The sequence below is a fragment of the Dromiciops gliroides genome, chromosome 2 (genome assembly GCF_019393635.1).
Source record: "Dromiciops gliroides isolate mDroGli1 chromosome 2, mDroGli1.pri, whole genome shotgun sequence".
In the NCBI taxonomy this organism is placed as follows: Eukaryota; Metazoa; Chordata; class Mammalia; order Microbiotheria; family Microbiotheriidae; genus Dromiciops; species Dromiciops gliroides.
The window spans coordinates 252,776,486-252,792,209 of record NC_057862.1 but is presented as its reverse complement, the minus strand read 5'-3'; the positions used below and the strand labels follow the sequence as shown (position 1 = coordinate 252,792,209).

Sequence of the window (15,724 nt, the reverse complement as noted above, 5' to 3'; positions counted from 1 at the left end):
TTTTTATTGGTGAGGCAATTGGGGTTAAGTGACTTGCCCAGGGTCACAGAGCTAGTAAGTGTTAAGTGTCTGAGGCTGGATTTGAACTCAGGTACTCCTGAGTCCAGGGCCGATGCTCTAACCACTGCGCCACCTAGCTGCCCCAATGCTGAATGCCTTTTACAAATATTACCTCATTTTATTCTCACTACAATCCTGGGAAGTAGGTGTCATTATTATTCCCATTTTCTAGTTGAGGAAACTGAGGCAGGCAGAGGTTAAGTGAGTGACCCAGGGCCACACAGTTTGGAGGTGTCTGAGGTCAGATTTAAGTTAATCTCCCTGGCTCCAGTCCCAGTACTCTATCCATTGCACCGCCTAGCTCACCTAATTGCCTAGGTAAGGTTAAGAGATCCAGAGCTGGGGCAGAGCACCGGCCTTGGAGTCAGTAGTACCTGAGTTCAAATTCAGCTTCAGACATTTAACACTTACTAGCTGTGTGACCCTGGGCAAGTCACTTAAACCCAATTGCCTCACTAAAAAACAAGAGAGATCCAGAGCCTTGTGTGAGGAACTGCAAGGAAGCCAGTGTCACTGTACTATGAGGTCTAACAAAATGGGAAATTTAAGAAGGGGTCAGATTATAAAGGGCATTAAATTTCAAACAGATAATTTAAGCAACTGGAATTTATTAAATAGTGGCACCAAAATAGATTTGTGATTTAGGAAGATCAGTTTTATTAGGAGGCTGGGCTTGAAAGGGGAGAAAATTGAGACAGGAAGATCAAACAGCAGGCTATTGCAGAAGTCCTGGAATGAAGTAAGAAGGGCCTGTACCAGAGTGGTGGCAGGATCAGAGGAGAGGGGACATATTTGAGAAATGTTATGGAGGTAGCATTGATAGAGTGGAGAGGAGGGTGAGAGAAAGTGAGGAATCAAGGATGACACCTAGGTTATAAGCTTGGGTGACTGGAAGGATGATGGTGTCCTTGACAGTAATAGGAAAATTAGGAATAGGGTAGAGCTTGGTAGGGGGAGATAATGAGTATGCAAGTCACTACTTTCTTCTTATAATAAGAATAGAGAGGTAACTTTTATAAGTATTAAAACAGTCTTGAGGTATCATATATAATAAAATGAAGTTTAATTGTTTTAGTTATTTGTGGGAGTTCTTCACATGTCTTGGCTTGTTTTGAATATGGATTAAGATGAATACAACTAATCTATGACTACATAGTATATGGAAACAAACAAAAAAGCTTAAATGGATTTTATTTTATTTTCCAGTTTTATGTATGGGGAACTGACAGACAAGAAGACCATTGAGAAAGTCAGGCAAACTTTTGACAACTATGAGTCAAACTGCTTTGAAGTTCTTCTGTACAAGAAAAACAGTATGTATTATCAGTATGTATAAGCTGTGTCACTATCAACAAAATGTACCACTTCCTTTATTGATAGTATATTTGAGTTAGCTCTAGTTAACTCCTAACATCTGGGCAATTGGGGCAATTTATTTCCTCCCTAACACCCCTTCAGGGGCTGACAAAAATCTGATAATGAAGGAGAAAATGGCTTGAACTACAAAATAGTACCATGCAAATTTAGGAACTTGGAGAAATATAGACCAGCTTTAAATGGTCCATTTGCTTAGTGCCAGGCACATAGCTATACTCAATAAATTTATTGATAATATTGCTGATAGACTAATAGAATTTCAGCATTGGAAAAGACTTCATTGACTCTCTAGTTCAATCCATTAACTAAAAAGAAGTGTACCTAACAAATGGCTTTTCACTTCTGTTTGAAGGCTTCCAATGAGGAAGAACCCATTAGGAACCTCCTAGGAAATTCCATTTCACTTTTGGATAACTCTAATTTTTAGTAAGTTTTCTTGGCATGTAGCACAAATTTTCCTCTTTGCAACTTCCCATGAACAGTAGAGAAGTTGGGGGTTTCTAATAGTTGGGGGTTTCTAATCATTGGGGGTTGTTGGCCAGATATTGATTAGGGGAACTATATAATGCAAAGTTGACCCCATCAGTTATTTCCTGTTGTGTTTGGAGGAAATATTATTAGCATAAGTGAGCATATGTATTCTACTAGCTGTATCTTTCTGTGTATATATACACATGCATCTATATACATACATATGTACACACATAGACAAACACCGTACATACTCAGGACAAATCCTTTTTTTCTCTGTCCTTCATTTCTGACAGAAGTGAACATTGCAATATCTGGTTCAGGACAGTTTGATTTATATTGAGATGGTGTGTTGTGTTTACAATTAGAAACAATGCCACAATCCATAAGGATTTCATGGCAGATCGATAGTGAATTCTATGTGTCACCACATAGACCATTTGAGGAAGACCTCTGACATTAGTATCAAATTCTTATTTCCAAATGATACTGACTCTGTATAGTGAGATATTTTATGTGCCTCTCCACCTCATCTTTTTTCTGCTTGTACTGATTCACCTCATTACTTTATGTCAAGCTGAAATCTTAGGATAATTTTAGGCTTGTCACACCTAGAATATAAATATTTTGGTTTTTTTTCCTGAATACACTGCTATCTTCTGTCTCATTATTGTCACTTTTATTTGAAATCCAAGATTGAAGAGAGTATTTGTTTAGAAGACTATGGCTAAATATTAGTTTACACTGAGTTCCAGGAAGACAATCCATTTTGTGTGATTGAATGAGAAAACAGGAGGGACTGGTGGTATATTCATCTTTTCAGTTAGGCTTGAATGATCACTGGATAATTGACAAGACTAGAGTGGCATCTTTTATATATGGTCATTGCAGATCACATGCAAGAAACTTCCCATTTTCAAATAAGTGCTTCTTTCTTTAATGATGGAACCTGAATCAGAAAGGGAAATCATGAGACCCAAATCAATAAACTATTGCTAGCTATGAAAGTGGGAAGAGCTATCTCTTTTCTGGGCATTCTTTCTCATTAGAAATTAGAGATCTCAGAGCAAGAGTTGGAGTACACCAGTCTGAGACTGGTTTTCATTAGCATCTGTTACATAATAGTCACAGTAACTACTTGTACTAGTTCACCTCATTACTTTCTACCTATGAAGACAAATCCAGACCATGAACTTCCATAATGTCAAAGCCAAGAAGCATTGTAATATGGTGGAAACAATGTTGAACTTGGAGTCAAGGCACCTGGTTTTGAATCGAGCCTCTGATGCTTAATGCCTGTATGACTTTGGACAATTATTTAACTTCTCTGGGCCTTAGTTTCCTCATCTATAAAATGAGAGGGTTTGATTAGATGACTTCAATGGTATCTTCCACCTCTGATCTCTTTTGGAACAGTCCTTTTGCCCAGAGGGTGAAATTCATTGTTGGTGCTGCTGCTGCTGTTTGTCCTTCATTCTTGAAGAAGACCATGACAATGGGCAGCATATAAATAAGGAAGACTGGAGATGGCTCTGGAAGTTTAAGGCCATCAGGGTTAAGTGACTTGCCCAGGGTCACATGGCTAGTGAGTGTATGAGATCAGATTTGAACTCAGGTCCTTCCAACTTCAGGGCCAGTGCTCTATCCACTGTGCCACCTGGCTGCTCCTTAATTAAACTTACTTAGAAATTCTAGTTGAGGATGTTCACCAATTGGGGAATGCCTGAACAAGTTGTAGTAGGTGATTGTGATGGACTACTCTGTGCTATAAGAAATTAGCTTGATGATCTTAGAAAAAACAATATAGATAGACTTGCAGGAAATAATTAAGAGTGAAATGAGCAGCAACAAAAGAAAGTTGTATACAGCAATATTGTTTTAAGAACAACTTTGAGTGCACAAGTAATTTTGATTGTTATAAATACCCAAATTAACTACAAAGGACATATGAAGGAAGACACTATCTGCATCCAAAGAAAGGATTGCTAAAAAGAAGTTTGTATACAATGATTTTGCCTATACATACATACATAAACATTTATATACATATGTACACATATATCTGTATCTAGTGGTAGCCATCTCTTGGGTGGGGGGAGGGAAGAAAAAAGGAAAAAAAAGAATTTACATTATAACTTTATTATATATTTAAAAGGAATACCAAGTTGTATATAATAGATTTGAAGTTTCTCATGCAATAAACTTTTAAAATTATATTATATTATGGAAATTCTGGTTTTATTCCATAAGTTAAAAATAAAATAAATGAATTTTTTAAAAAAGATCAACTAGTTTGGCAAAAATACTAGATGCTACAGGGCTCAAATTATTTGGAATATACCTAGTCCTTTGTGAGCTTCCTCACTAATGAAATGCATAGTGTATTCACATTGCAAAAACATCAGAGTTATATATTATATATCACAGTTACCAAATTTTCTTATTTAGGACCAGAAGAACCCTTAAAATAATCTAGTCCAAGACTTTACTTTATAGGTAAAAATAAAAAAAAAGAAAGCCTATGTTTTCTTTCAAAGTATTTTGGCATACTAGACATGCCTGCTACTGGGGAGGCTGAGCCTAGTGGGTTGCTTGAGTTCAAAAGTTCTGAGCTGCAGTAGAGCTAAAATCCATCAGGTGTCCGCATTAAGTCTGACACCAGTGTGGTTATTCTCAAGGAAGTGGGTCAGATGAGGATAACTAGGTTTCCCAAGAATGAACTAACTGGCCCAGTTTGGAAAGTGGGTTAAAATTTCTGCACTGATCAGTATTGGTGATGGATTCTACACTTCCAATCTCAGTGGAATATGGAAAAATACTCTCAAAAAATAAATGAACCAAAAAAAATTGAACAAATGAGTAAGTAAATCAACTAACAGATTATTTTTGAAAAGTATTTTGACACTTCAGTTGATTTTGAATGAGACAAAATCATTCTCTAGATTTAGGAAAGTACCCTTGGGAAATTCTCAGGTGTCATAATGATATATTAAAGAATCCCTCTCTTTATATAGCTTGCAATAACTATACTAAAACCCTTATAACAAAAGTCTCTGTTTTACCGTGCACTTAATTAGACTCTGGGTCATCTTTTGTTTACTTTTGCTGCACATTTATCTCTGATGTTTCCTTTACTATAATATGAACAACAAAATATAGGTGTCATCCTTTTCTCTTGTAATGGGGTCATGAAAATTGTTCTAACTACTGACCTTTTCCAACTTGACCTCCTAAGGAAGACCAATCAAATTAAGTGCTATTGTTTTATTGACATTTTATTTTTACATTACAAACATTTCCAGATTACTGGAATTATTTTGGGAAATAAAACAACTAAGTAAAACTAACAATGCAACATTTCAAACCTGTAGTCTCCTCAAACTCTATTTTTAAAAGTTTTGATTTTTAATGAACAAAAATCTACTTTCCCTTCTTGTTTCCATCCCATTGAAAGAAAAGAAAAATTCCCTGTAACATATATGTACAGTTAAGCCAAACAAATTCCCTCATTGACTGTGTTCAAAAATATGTCTTTCTTTTTGCACCCTAAATACATCATCTCTGTCAGGAGGTGAATAGTATGTTGTATGATCATTGCATTGATTATAGTTCTTCTAGGTTTTGATGTTGTTTGGCTTAATTGTGGTGTTATGGCATAAATTATTCTTCTGTCCATTTCACACTGTATCGATTTAGAAAAGCTTTCAAATTATTCATTTTTATAATAATGATGGTATAATATAAATTTTCTTAGTTCTTATTTCTCTCTGTATCAGTTCATACAAATCTTTCCATATCTTTTTGAAATTTATTTCCACATTATTTGCAGCACAATAGTATTCTACTGCATTCATAATGCCACGATTTATTCAGCTATTTCTCAATTGATAAGCATCCTTTTAGTTTCTAGTTTTGGCCTACCAATGATTTAGCTGTGTCAGAGGGCATTCAATATTCAATAAATTTTAATGGACAATTCCAAATAACTTCCAATGTGGTTGTACCCATTCATTGGTCCAATTAAAAAGTCAGTTTTTATTCCAGTAGCAAGGGTCTTAATGTTTTTAAATACTAGGCTAACTACTTGTGTCTTATCATAAATCCACATATTTGTCAAGGTACTCAGGGCACTTTATCAAAACAGATAAACCAGTTTTATTTTAAAAAGAAAAGAAATATTGATATATTGAGGCAAAGCTTATGGGCATACATGTAAATATACATGACACTATAATTGCATGTTAACTATTTAACATATATAAAAGTTGAGGCCCAATCAAAACTGCATATAGGTTTGAAGCAAAATTAGAATTTTATTCAACCAATATGATGAGCATATAACATGGACAAGACATTGAGTTAAGCCCTTCATAGGATAAAAAGATGAACAGCAAATAGTTCTTTCCCTCAAGGGAATTATACTTTTATGTCTTTTTGATGCTTTCATCTGTCTCTAGAAGGTAGAACTGAGACAGGGCTTACTTGTTATTTGTTAATTATATCTGGTCACATGGCTGAGTTTCTAGGTGGCTGCTATGCCCTCTCTTCATGTTTTGCTATTTTATATTTCCTTCCAAAGTATAAAATGTTCAGTTTTATTTCCTTAAGTTCTTAAAAGCCTTTCATAGCAAAACACAAGATATAATATTAGCTGCCTTTAAAGAGATTTGTAAAGGACCTGAGGAAAATAATGTCTATTCTTTATGTCTAAGCTTTTCAACTTTCATTGATATCAACAAACTCACTATGTTAGAAAAGAAATAGCCTATGTCTTTTGATTTATCAAAATGTGTACTCCTCTCAGCTGCAATACATTAAATTTGAAACTAAACAAGACAAAAATGTCAAACGAGCATGCTCAGAATGATATGATTCACTATTATCTTCCTTTACAATGCAACATTCTCATCTTTGACTATTCTTGGGAAGGGTCATGTCCTGCACTCATACCTAAAATTAATAGGGCTATTCATTTTTATTAAAAATACACTGAGGGGGCAGCCAGGTGGCACAGTGGATAAAACACTGGCCCTGGATTCAGGAGGACCTGAGTTCAAATCTGACTCAGACACTTGACACTTACTAGCTGTGTGACCGTGGGCAAGTCACCTAATACCCATTGCCCCACAAAACAAAACAAAAAAACCAAAACAACAAAAATACACTGTTTTAGAGTCAAAGAACTCCCAATGACAACCTCTATAATCAGTAATCTAATCTAGTAAAGGTATAGATAGGAACAACTCTTGAGTGTATATTTTCCTTTGTTGTGGCTAAAGTTGTTATTTTCATCTGGGAATCATAAAATACTGCCTCTTGGCTTTCATTAAAAAGAATTTCTGAGCCATTATACATCTTTATTTACAAATGCTATTGATATCTGTACTATTTATCTTCTTCATTCCAGAAGATGGATCCAAACCTTTCTTCACTTAAATATTTTTATGGGAAGAGAATTCAGAGGGTTTTCAGTGAAAACAAAAATGAAGGAAAAAGGGTAGGAAGTTTTCAATAAAATAGGTAGGACCATTCCATTGATGTTTTGTGCTCTACTGAGCAATTTCTCAAAGTGTTTATTGTTTGATTCTTTGATTTGTTCACATCCTGGAAAAACTAAATTGACTTCTTCTTAGATACATGGTTGCCTTAAGCCCTACTGCAGCTCAGAACTCCAGAGCTTGACCAGTTCACTAGCCTCAGCTTCTTCATTAGTAGGGATCATTCATAGTACATAATACTCAGAGGTGAATTACTCTTCAAAGAGCTTGATACTCAAGCCTAGTTTCCTGATTTGAGGAACATTGGTGACAATATAAAGATGCTTTTCTTCCTTTGTAACTCCGCAGAGTATTTCAGATATGATTGCATATTTAAATATTGTTAACATAGTATCTAATTATTATAAGTGTATAAATAGTAAGCATACTATTTATATAGTCTTGGGGTTGCTGTCCTAGGTACCTATCTTACCCATCATGTGAAGGCAACAAATCTTTCCTATATGTGTCATGTGATAGAAGTGTTCCAGTGATAGATGTCATATTAACTTCAACTTACCATCTGATAAGCTGTAGAAAACAGCATTTCAGAAATCAATCCTTAACTCCATTCATATTTTTACTTCTGGCATCAGAGATCTTGATGATTTTAGCAATCCAAATTTTGATTTATGTCATCATGATTTTACAGTAAGAAGTGATTTAACAGATCATATATTCTAACTCTTTCTATTATAGATGACCAAAATGAAGGTCAGGATGGGGAAGTGACTAGTTGACTGTCATGCTATTAGTAATTAATGTGGAATTTCTCATAGGGAAGTGCCAATAAGTAGCATGCTTGTGCCAAGAAGAGGTCAGGGAAATCACCATTGGTTGGTGGCAGTGGTAGAATGTATATTACAAAATAACCAATAATAGCTAGTATTAATATAGTACTTTAAGGCTTTCAAAGAGGTTTTTTTTTTGTTTTTTTTGTTTTTTTTTTTTTAGTGAGGCAATTGGGGTTAAGTGACTTGCCCAGGGTCACACAGCTAGTAAGTGTTAAGTGTCAAGTGTCTGGGGCCGGATTTGAACTCAGGAACTCCTGAATCCAGGGCCGGTGCTCTATCCACTGCGCCACCTAGCTGCCCCTCAAAGAGTTTTACAAATGTTATCTCATTTGATCCTCATATCACTGGGTAGTGGGTACTATTTTTATCTTGCTTTTACAGATGAGGACACTGAGGCTGAAGGAGGCAACTAATTTTTCCTGTATGGCTCATCTAATAGAAGTGTTCAGGGTCATACTCACCCAGAATAGTCGGGGAGACAAGATTTTAACATGAGTCTTACTGTTTCTAAGTCAGGGTCATACAGCTAGTAGGATGTTTGAGTCAGGATTCAAACCTAGGTATTTCTGTCTCCAAGCCCATAACTATATAATGCAGTGCTCTAGATCTATAGGATAAATTAGCTCTTATTCTTTCAGCTGTGGTGACTGTGGCAATGATTTTCAGTAGTAGGGAAGTTAGTTCTTAGTTGGAACACTTGTCCAGCTTATCCTCCCTATTCAGAGTCATAGTTAATAGGGCTTTTTTAAATGTAATAATGTCCCCCAAACCTTGGAACAATCAAATTGTCAAATATAAAAAATAGATTCATTAGAGAAAGCCAGTTGTTAAAATTTATATAAAATATCTCATTATTTTGATTTGAGTTTTAGTGTTCATGGCATAATAATTGTTTTTACAACATGAGCAAGTTATGGAATATTCAAATATGTTTATAGCTTAAATTTGGCAAAGTGCCCATATATTCATGATTATTTGAAGTTTAATCTAACATTTCCAAGAGGCATCACAGCATATTGAACAGAGAATTCATTTCAGAGTTAAGAAGCTTTGTATTCAATTAATGCCTTTGACCCAAACCTGATGTGTGATTATCTGGAACTTAAATTCTCAGTGCCCTGGGCAGTTCTCTGTCTCTAAATTCCTGAGCAGATGCTGATGTTTGTTGACAGAGGAAGTTTCCTCATCAGAATTGCCTTTATAATAGTAATGTTAATTAATATTACAATAATAGTAGTTACCATTTGTAGAGTACTTTAAGGTTTGTAAAACACTTTACTAATATTATCTCATTGAATCCTCACAACAACCCTAGAAGGTGGGTGCTGTTATTATCCTCATTTTACAGATAGGGAAATAATGAAAGAGAGATTTAAGTAACTTGCTCAAGGCCACATGGTTAGTATCTGAGTCCAGATTTGACTGGAGGTCTTCCAGACCTCAGTCCCAGCAATCTATCCACTGTACCACCTATCTGCCAATGATAAATATGCAACAATAAAGAAATCACAGGTCTAGTACAAATATGTTTATGAGATGAAGTAAAAAATTGATAAAATATAAATAAACAATGCTAAAGGAAGAAGTGGTGACAAATCAAATATTCCATGTGTGCAATTCTATTTGAAATGGAAAATAATAAGTAAAACTGTCAAAAATTAAAGATACTACAAAAAAATGAAAGATACTGTATTTACTTAAGTTGGCATGATAAAAGCCATTGAATCAGTGTGAGGGGGATAAAAGGAACTAGGGGTGAAAAAGAGGAATTTTAGGCTATTGAAAGGTAACTTCTAAAGGATAGGAGAGGTACAAATTTGGATAGATGATAAGACTGGTGACAAAATGATAGAGTTGGTAGAGGTTGTAATTCCTTTACATCCTGATTTGAATCCTTTCTTATACTTTGAGCTCTAGGGAGGCAGATCCAACCGCTGTGTTGAGCAGTTAGGAACGAACCTCTTTGAAGGTACCTTCTCCTTATTATCTCCACCCCTGCCATAGACTATGGCCATATCTCTTCATTTTCTCTGATAAATCTTACCTATTCCATTGCTTTAACATCCATTTTATTTAAAAGATTTTTCACATCTACTGTTGATCTTCTTTTCCTCCATTTTCTGTTTCTTAGGTAATAGACAGATGTTTGAATTTCTTGCTATCAACTCAAATTAGATATGATGAAAACTCCATTATTATTTCTTTCCTGAAGCTTTTTCCAAATACTATAGCTTCTTTCTTCTTTCTTTGAGGACTTCATCTATATTGAAACTCTTTTCAGACCCTTTTGTTCTCTCCTTTCCTCCCTATTTCTCCATAATTCTGCTTACAACCAAATATTTGGCTCAGTTTTTATTGATCTCACACTTGAATTCCCAAAACCTCATGGGTCCCTCCCCTTTGGCTCTTGTAAACTGTTTCCCTCCTACCATGTGCATCTAAAATATGGAAACAAAAATAATTTACTTCATACATCTCTTTAACCATATTATTGCTGTTTCAAAGCCTTTCCATGGTTTCCTTTTGCTTTCTATATTAACTTTTAATTATTTTTTGTTTTAAGGTTACAGTCCAGCATGCCACCTGCTATATCTCCTCTATTTCATCCCCTGCATTTTGTCTATACACATCTCAGTCTTCAGGCAAACTTTTTGATAGGTATTGAATCCCCTTTCCCATCCTCACTATATTTCTTGTAATGTTTTCTCCTGTAATAGATTTTCCATCAATTTTTAAACTAAATCCTTTCCTTGACTGAACTCACCTTGGACTTACAACCAACTAAACCAACATAAACTATGTACTAGAAGAGGAATTAAGAAATAAGTATACTATCTATAGAGGAATGTAGGCAGCTGAGATGCAAGAAATGCAATTAATGCCAAAGGAAGCAAATATTACTTTAATAGAGTAAGGGAGAAGATGGCAGAAGAAAAGCTGTGACTCTCCCAGCTCCAGAAAACCTGTCCATGTACCTCCAAAAATAATGCAATAAAACACTCTTGGAGCAGCATAACCCACATAAGAACAGAGTGAGAATCTTTCCCAGCCAAAGATGGCTTAATTAGGTGACTGGGATCAACTGCTGTTTGGGCTGAGAGAGGAGTGCAGTGCATGGAGCAGGACCATCCTCAAGCAGGCAGAACCTCCAACCAAAGCCTCTGAATCTTCAGCTACTTCTTCTGAAGCTCAGCTCGCAGACTGGTGAGGGGGTCCAGCAGTGGGGGTAATAGCTGTGGTCTCTGCTGGAATTGGGGTGGAGTGCCCTTGTTCTGAACTAACAAGCGAAGTTGAAGGACAGCCACCCAGTGGGGGAGGGGCACAGGCATGCCAAGCTTCCAACCATAGAGAATCAGATTTCAATCAGACTTCTGTTTCTGGGTCAAAGAAAAAGCAGGTCATGGTTACTCACAGCCCAGGCAAGCTGAGAAAAAGCCCATTCACCCTCTGGGCCAAGCTGCAGCTTGGAACAGTGTGTCCTGGAAGCAGTGCTACGCTTTAAGAAGGAGTTAAAAGCCAAGAAATGGGGATCAATATGAGTAATCAGAAAAAAAACACAGCATACCATCAAAGGCTGCTTTGGGGGCAAACTAGACGAGAATACACCATCAGCAGATAATAACAAATTTAAAGCTCCTGCATCTAAAGCTTCCAAAAAATATGAATTTTTCTCAGGCCTTGGAAGTACTCAAAAGGGACTTTAAAGAGAAAGTAGGAGAGATAGAAAGAAGATGTAGAGAAAAGGAGGAAAGAATGGAAAGAGAAATGAGAGTGATGCAGGAAAGTCATGAGAAAAAAGTCAACAGCTTGAAAAGCCAAATGGAAAAGGATATTAAAGAGCTCTCTGAAGAAAATAATTGCCTAAGAATTAGGATTGAATAAATGGAAGCTGGTGACTTTATAAGAAACCAAGACACAGTAAAGCAAATCCAAATGAATAAAAAAATAGAGGGCAATATGAAATATCTCCTTGGAAAAACAGCTGACCTGGAAAATAGATCCATGAGAGAAAAATTGAAAATCATTGGACTACCTGAAAACCGTGACCTAAATAAGAGCTTAGACACCATCTTCCAAGAGATTGTGAAGGAAAATTGCCCTGATATTCTAGAAGGAGAAGGTAAAATGGAAATTGAAAGAATCCACTGATCACCTCCTGAAAGAGATCCCAAAAGGAAAACTTCCAGGAATATTATATTCAAATTCCAGAGCTCCCTGGTCAAGGAGAAAATATTGCAGGCACCTAGAAAGAAGGAATTCAAATAATGTGCAGCCACAATCAGGATAGCACAAGATCTAGCAGCTTCTACATTAAAGAACAAGACAGCATGGAATATGATATTCCAGAGGGCAAAGGAACTGGGACTAAAACCTAAAATCACTTACCCAGCAAAACTGAATATAATCTTTCAGGGAAAATATAGTACTTCAATGAAAAAGAGAACTTTCAGGTATTTGTGATGAAAAGATGTAAACTAAATAGAAAATTTGACTTTCAAATACAAGACCCTAGAGAAGCATAAAAAGGTAAACAGAAAAAAGAAATCATGAGGGACATTAAAAGGATAAACTGTTTACATTCTTACATGAGAAGATAATACTTCCAACTCATAAGACCTTTCTTAGTATTAGGGCAGCTGAAAGGAATATACTTAGACAGAGGGCACAGGTGTGAATTGAATATAAAAGGATGATATATGTAAAGCATTTATCTTTGTTTTTTTTGTAGGGCAGGTGGGGTGGGGTGGCTTATGTCTGGAGCTGGATTTGGGCTTGGGGATTTTTGGGTCCACTGTATCACGTAGCTGACCCATGATGACATCTTCAAAATAAAGTTAAGGGGTAAGAGGAATGCACTGGAAGAAAGAGAAAGGGAGAGATGGAAGGGTGTAAAGTAACTCAAAAGAAACAAGTAAAAGCTTATGGAGTGGAGGGGAAAATGGGGAAGGGGTGGGGGAGTGAGTGAGCCTTACTCTCACCAGAATTGGCTCAAACAGGGAATAACATAAACACTCAAGTGGGTATATTAATATATTTTGCCCTGAAGGAAAGTGGGAGGGGAAGGGGAAAAGGCAGGGAGAAGTGAAGGAAGGGAGGGCAGATTGGGGGAGGGAGCAGTAAAAATCAACACACTTTTGAGGAGGGATAGGGTGAAAGGAGATTTTAAAAAATAGAGGAAATATTAAGGGGAGGGAATAGGATGAAGGGTAATGCAATTAGCAATAGTAACTGTGAAAGAAATGATGAGCAGGACACTATCAGAAGGATGTGTGAAAAATGAAAACCATCAACAGAGAAAGAACTGATGGTATTTTAATACAGACTGAAGTATAATTTAATTTGTTAGTTCCTCTTGCTAAAGTTATTCTGTCTATTTTCTTTCACAACTTGAGTAATGTGAAGATTCTTGGCATAACTGCACATGTATGACTTATATTGAATTGCTTAATTTCATAGGTAGGATTGAGGAGGCAGGAAGGAAGAAAATGTAGAACACAAAGCTTTTAAAAAAGAAATCCATGTGAAGAAATGATAAGCAGGTGGATTTCAGAGAAACCTGGAAGGACTTACATGAAATGATGCTGAGTGAGATGAGCAGAACTAAGAGAACATTGTACACAGTATCAACAACATTGTGTGTTTATCAGCTGTGATAGACTTGACTCTTCTCAGCAACACAATGGTTCAAGATAGTTTCAAAGGACTCATGAGGGAAAATGCTCTCTAAATTCAAAACAACAAAAAAACAACCCAAAACCCAAAAAACTGTGGAATCTAGATGCAGATTGTACCATACTATTGCTACTTTTCTTGTTTTCCTTTTATGATGTTTTTCCATTTTTCTCTGATTCTTCTTTTACAGCATGACTGATGCAGAAATATGTTTAATGTGATCGTACATATATAACCTAAATCATATTGCTTGATGTCTTGGGAAGGGGGGAGGGAGGGAGGGAGGGAGAAAGATTTGAAACTAGAAATGTTATAGAAACAAATGTTGAAAACTCTCTCTACATGTAACTAGAAAATAATAAAATACTATATTAAAAATGAATAAAACTAACCTCATTGAGAAGTTGCTATAATCTTCTGGGACTTAATGTAATCAGTGCAGTATCACCCAAAAACAAAAACTGGAGAGTTCTGTCTATATATGGAATAGCTTTCAATTTAGGCACTGTGTATCTTCTTTGACAATGGTATATACCTTTAGCAAGCATACATTCCTTGATTTTTGCCTTGCTTAACATTAACAATCAGAAAATCTCTGAGATATCTCTATTGTTGTATTCATAAAGGAATTCTGTATGATCTTAAAATATGCCTGAGAGACTCCTTATTGGAGAAAAGCCTTTAAGTTTTGTTTTATGTTTCAGGTTCCACTATAAACATTCTCTCTGAAGAACTATGACATATTTAATGGTTTAATGAAATGAATAATATTCTGATATTCGAGGTAAAATACTTTGCCTCTAGGCTTATTTTGTCAACTGCTTATAGTATTGGATATTTAACTATAATGGGAAACTTGAGAATATATATTAATAAAATAATTTGCAGAAGCTTAAAAAAATAGAGTAAGGGAGATGAAATAACAGAAATAAGTATATCAACCTAATAATAGTATGGTACTAGAATGGCCTTCATTGTCTCAGCTTAGAATTTGGGTGTTTCTTACTTGAAAAAAATTTGTAGTGGGGTGATTATATAATTTGGTAATCCCATGTAGGACTCTTCTAAATGTGCAAAGCACAGATACATCCTTCATAAATGCTTCTTGATTGCTGGTTAACTACAAATTTGATCCACAAAGAACAGATACTTCTGGTTTCTTTGAAGCAATCAAAATACCATATTTAAATTGTATTTTTCCTTTAAGGAAAAAGAAAGAGAAGAAAGTAATCAACAGCATTTAGGAAATTATACATTATATAGTTCTCTCTATATTTCTCTCTGTAGCTCTCTTTATCCATATTTATCTACCGCATCTCTCTGTCTTTCTGTCTCTGTCTCTCCATGTGTACATCTATCCATCTGTCCATCCATTCATCTGTCTATATATCTATCTGTCTATCTATCATATCTCTCCACTTCTCTATCTCCACCAGTTTATTATTCTGTCTACCTATTATTTATTCTATTCTACCTATCATTTATCAACGTTATTTTTGTTACAGGAACCCCTGTTTGGTTCTATATGCAAATCGCACCAATAAGAAATGAACATGAAAAAGTGGTCTTGTTCCTGTGTACTTTTAAGGATATTACCTTGTTCAAGCAGCCAATAGAAGATGATTCTACAAAAGGTAACTTTGAATGGATTTATTACTGTTAAATTGTGGGCTTCCACCTAATTACCCATTTAATGTTTGTCACTAAATCCATTTTCTGAAGGGCCAAAGAAGTGCAGCTGTGGTAGTGGTAGTTAATAGTGATCTAAATTCATATTTCCTTTCACCCAAAGGCACCATCATATTCATTTTC

General features: G+C 35.6%; 1 protein-coding gene across 1 annotated transcript in view; it reads left to right on the top strand.

The window, feature by feature from the left end:
* Positions 1 to 15,724, top strand: part of KCNH5 (potassium voltage-gated channel subfamily H member 5) — a 511,342-nt gene that overhangs the window by 67,571 nt on the left and 428,047 nt on the right. Inside the window, exons 3-4 of the mRNA XM_043987371.1 lie at positions 1,267 to 1,373; positions 15,418 to 15,546. Coding sequence (XP_043843306.1) covers positions 1,267 to 1,373; positions 15,418 to 15,546 — 236 coding nt within the window. The remainder of the gene's footprint in view (positions 1 to 1,266; positions 1,374 to 15,417; positions 15,547 to 15,724) is intronic.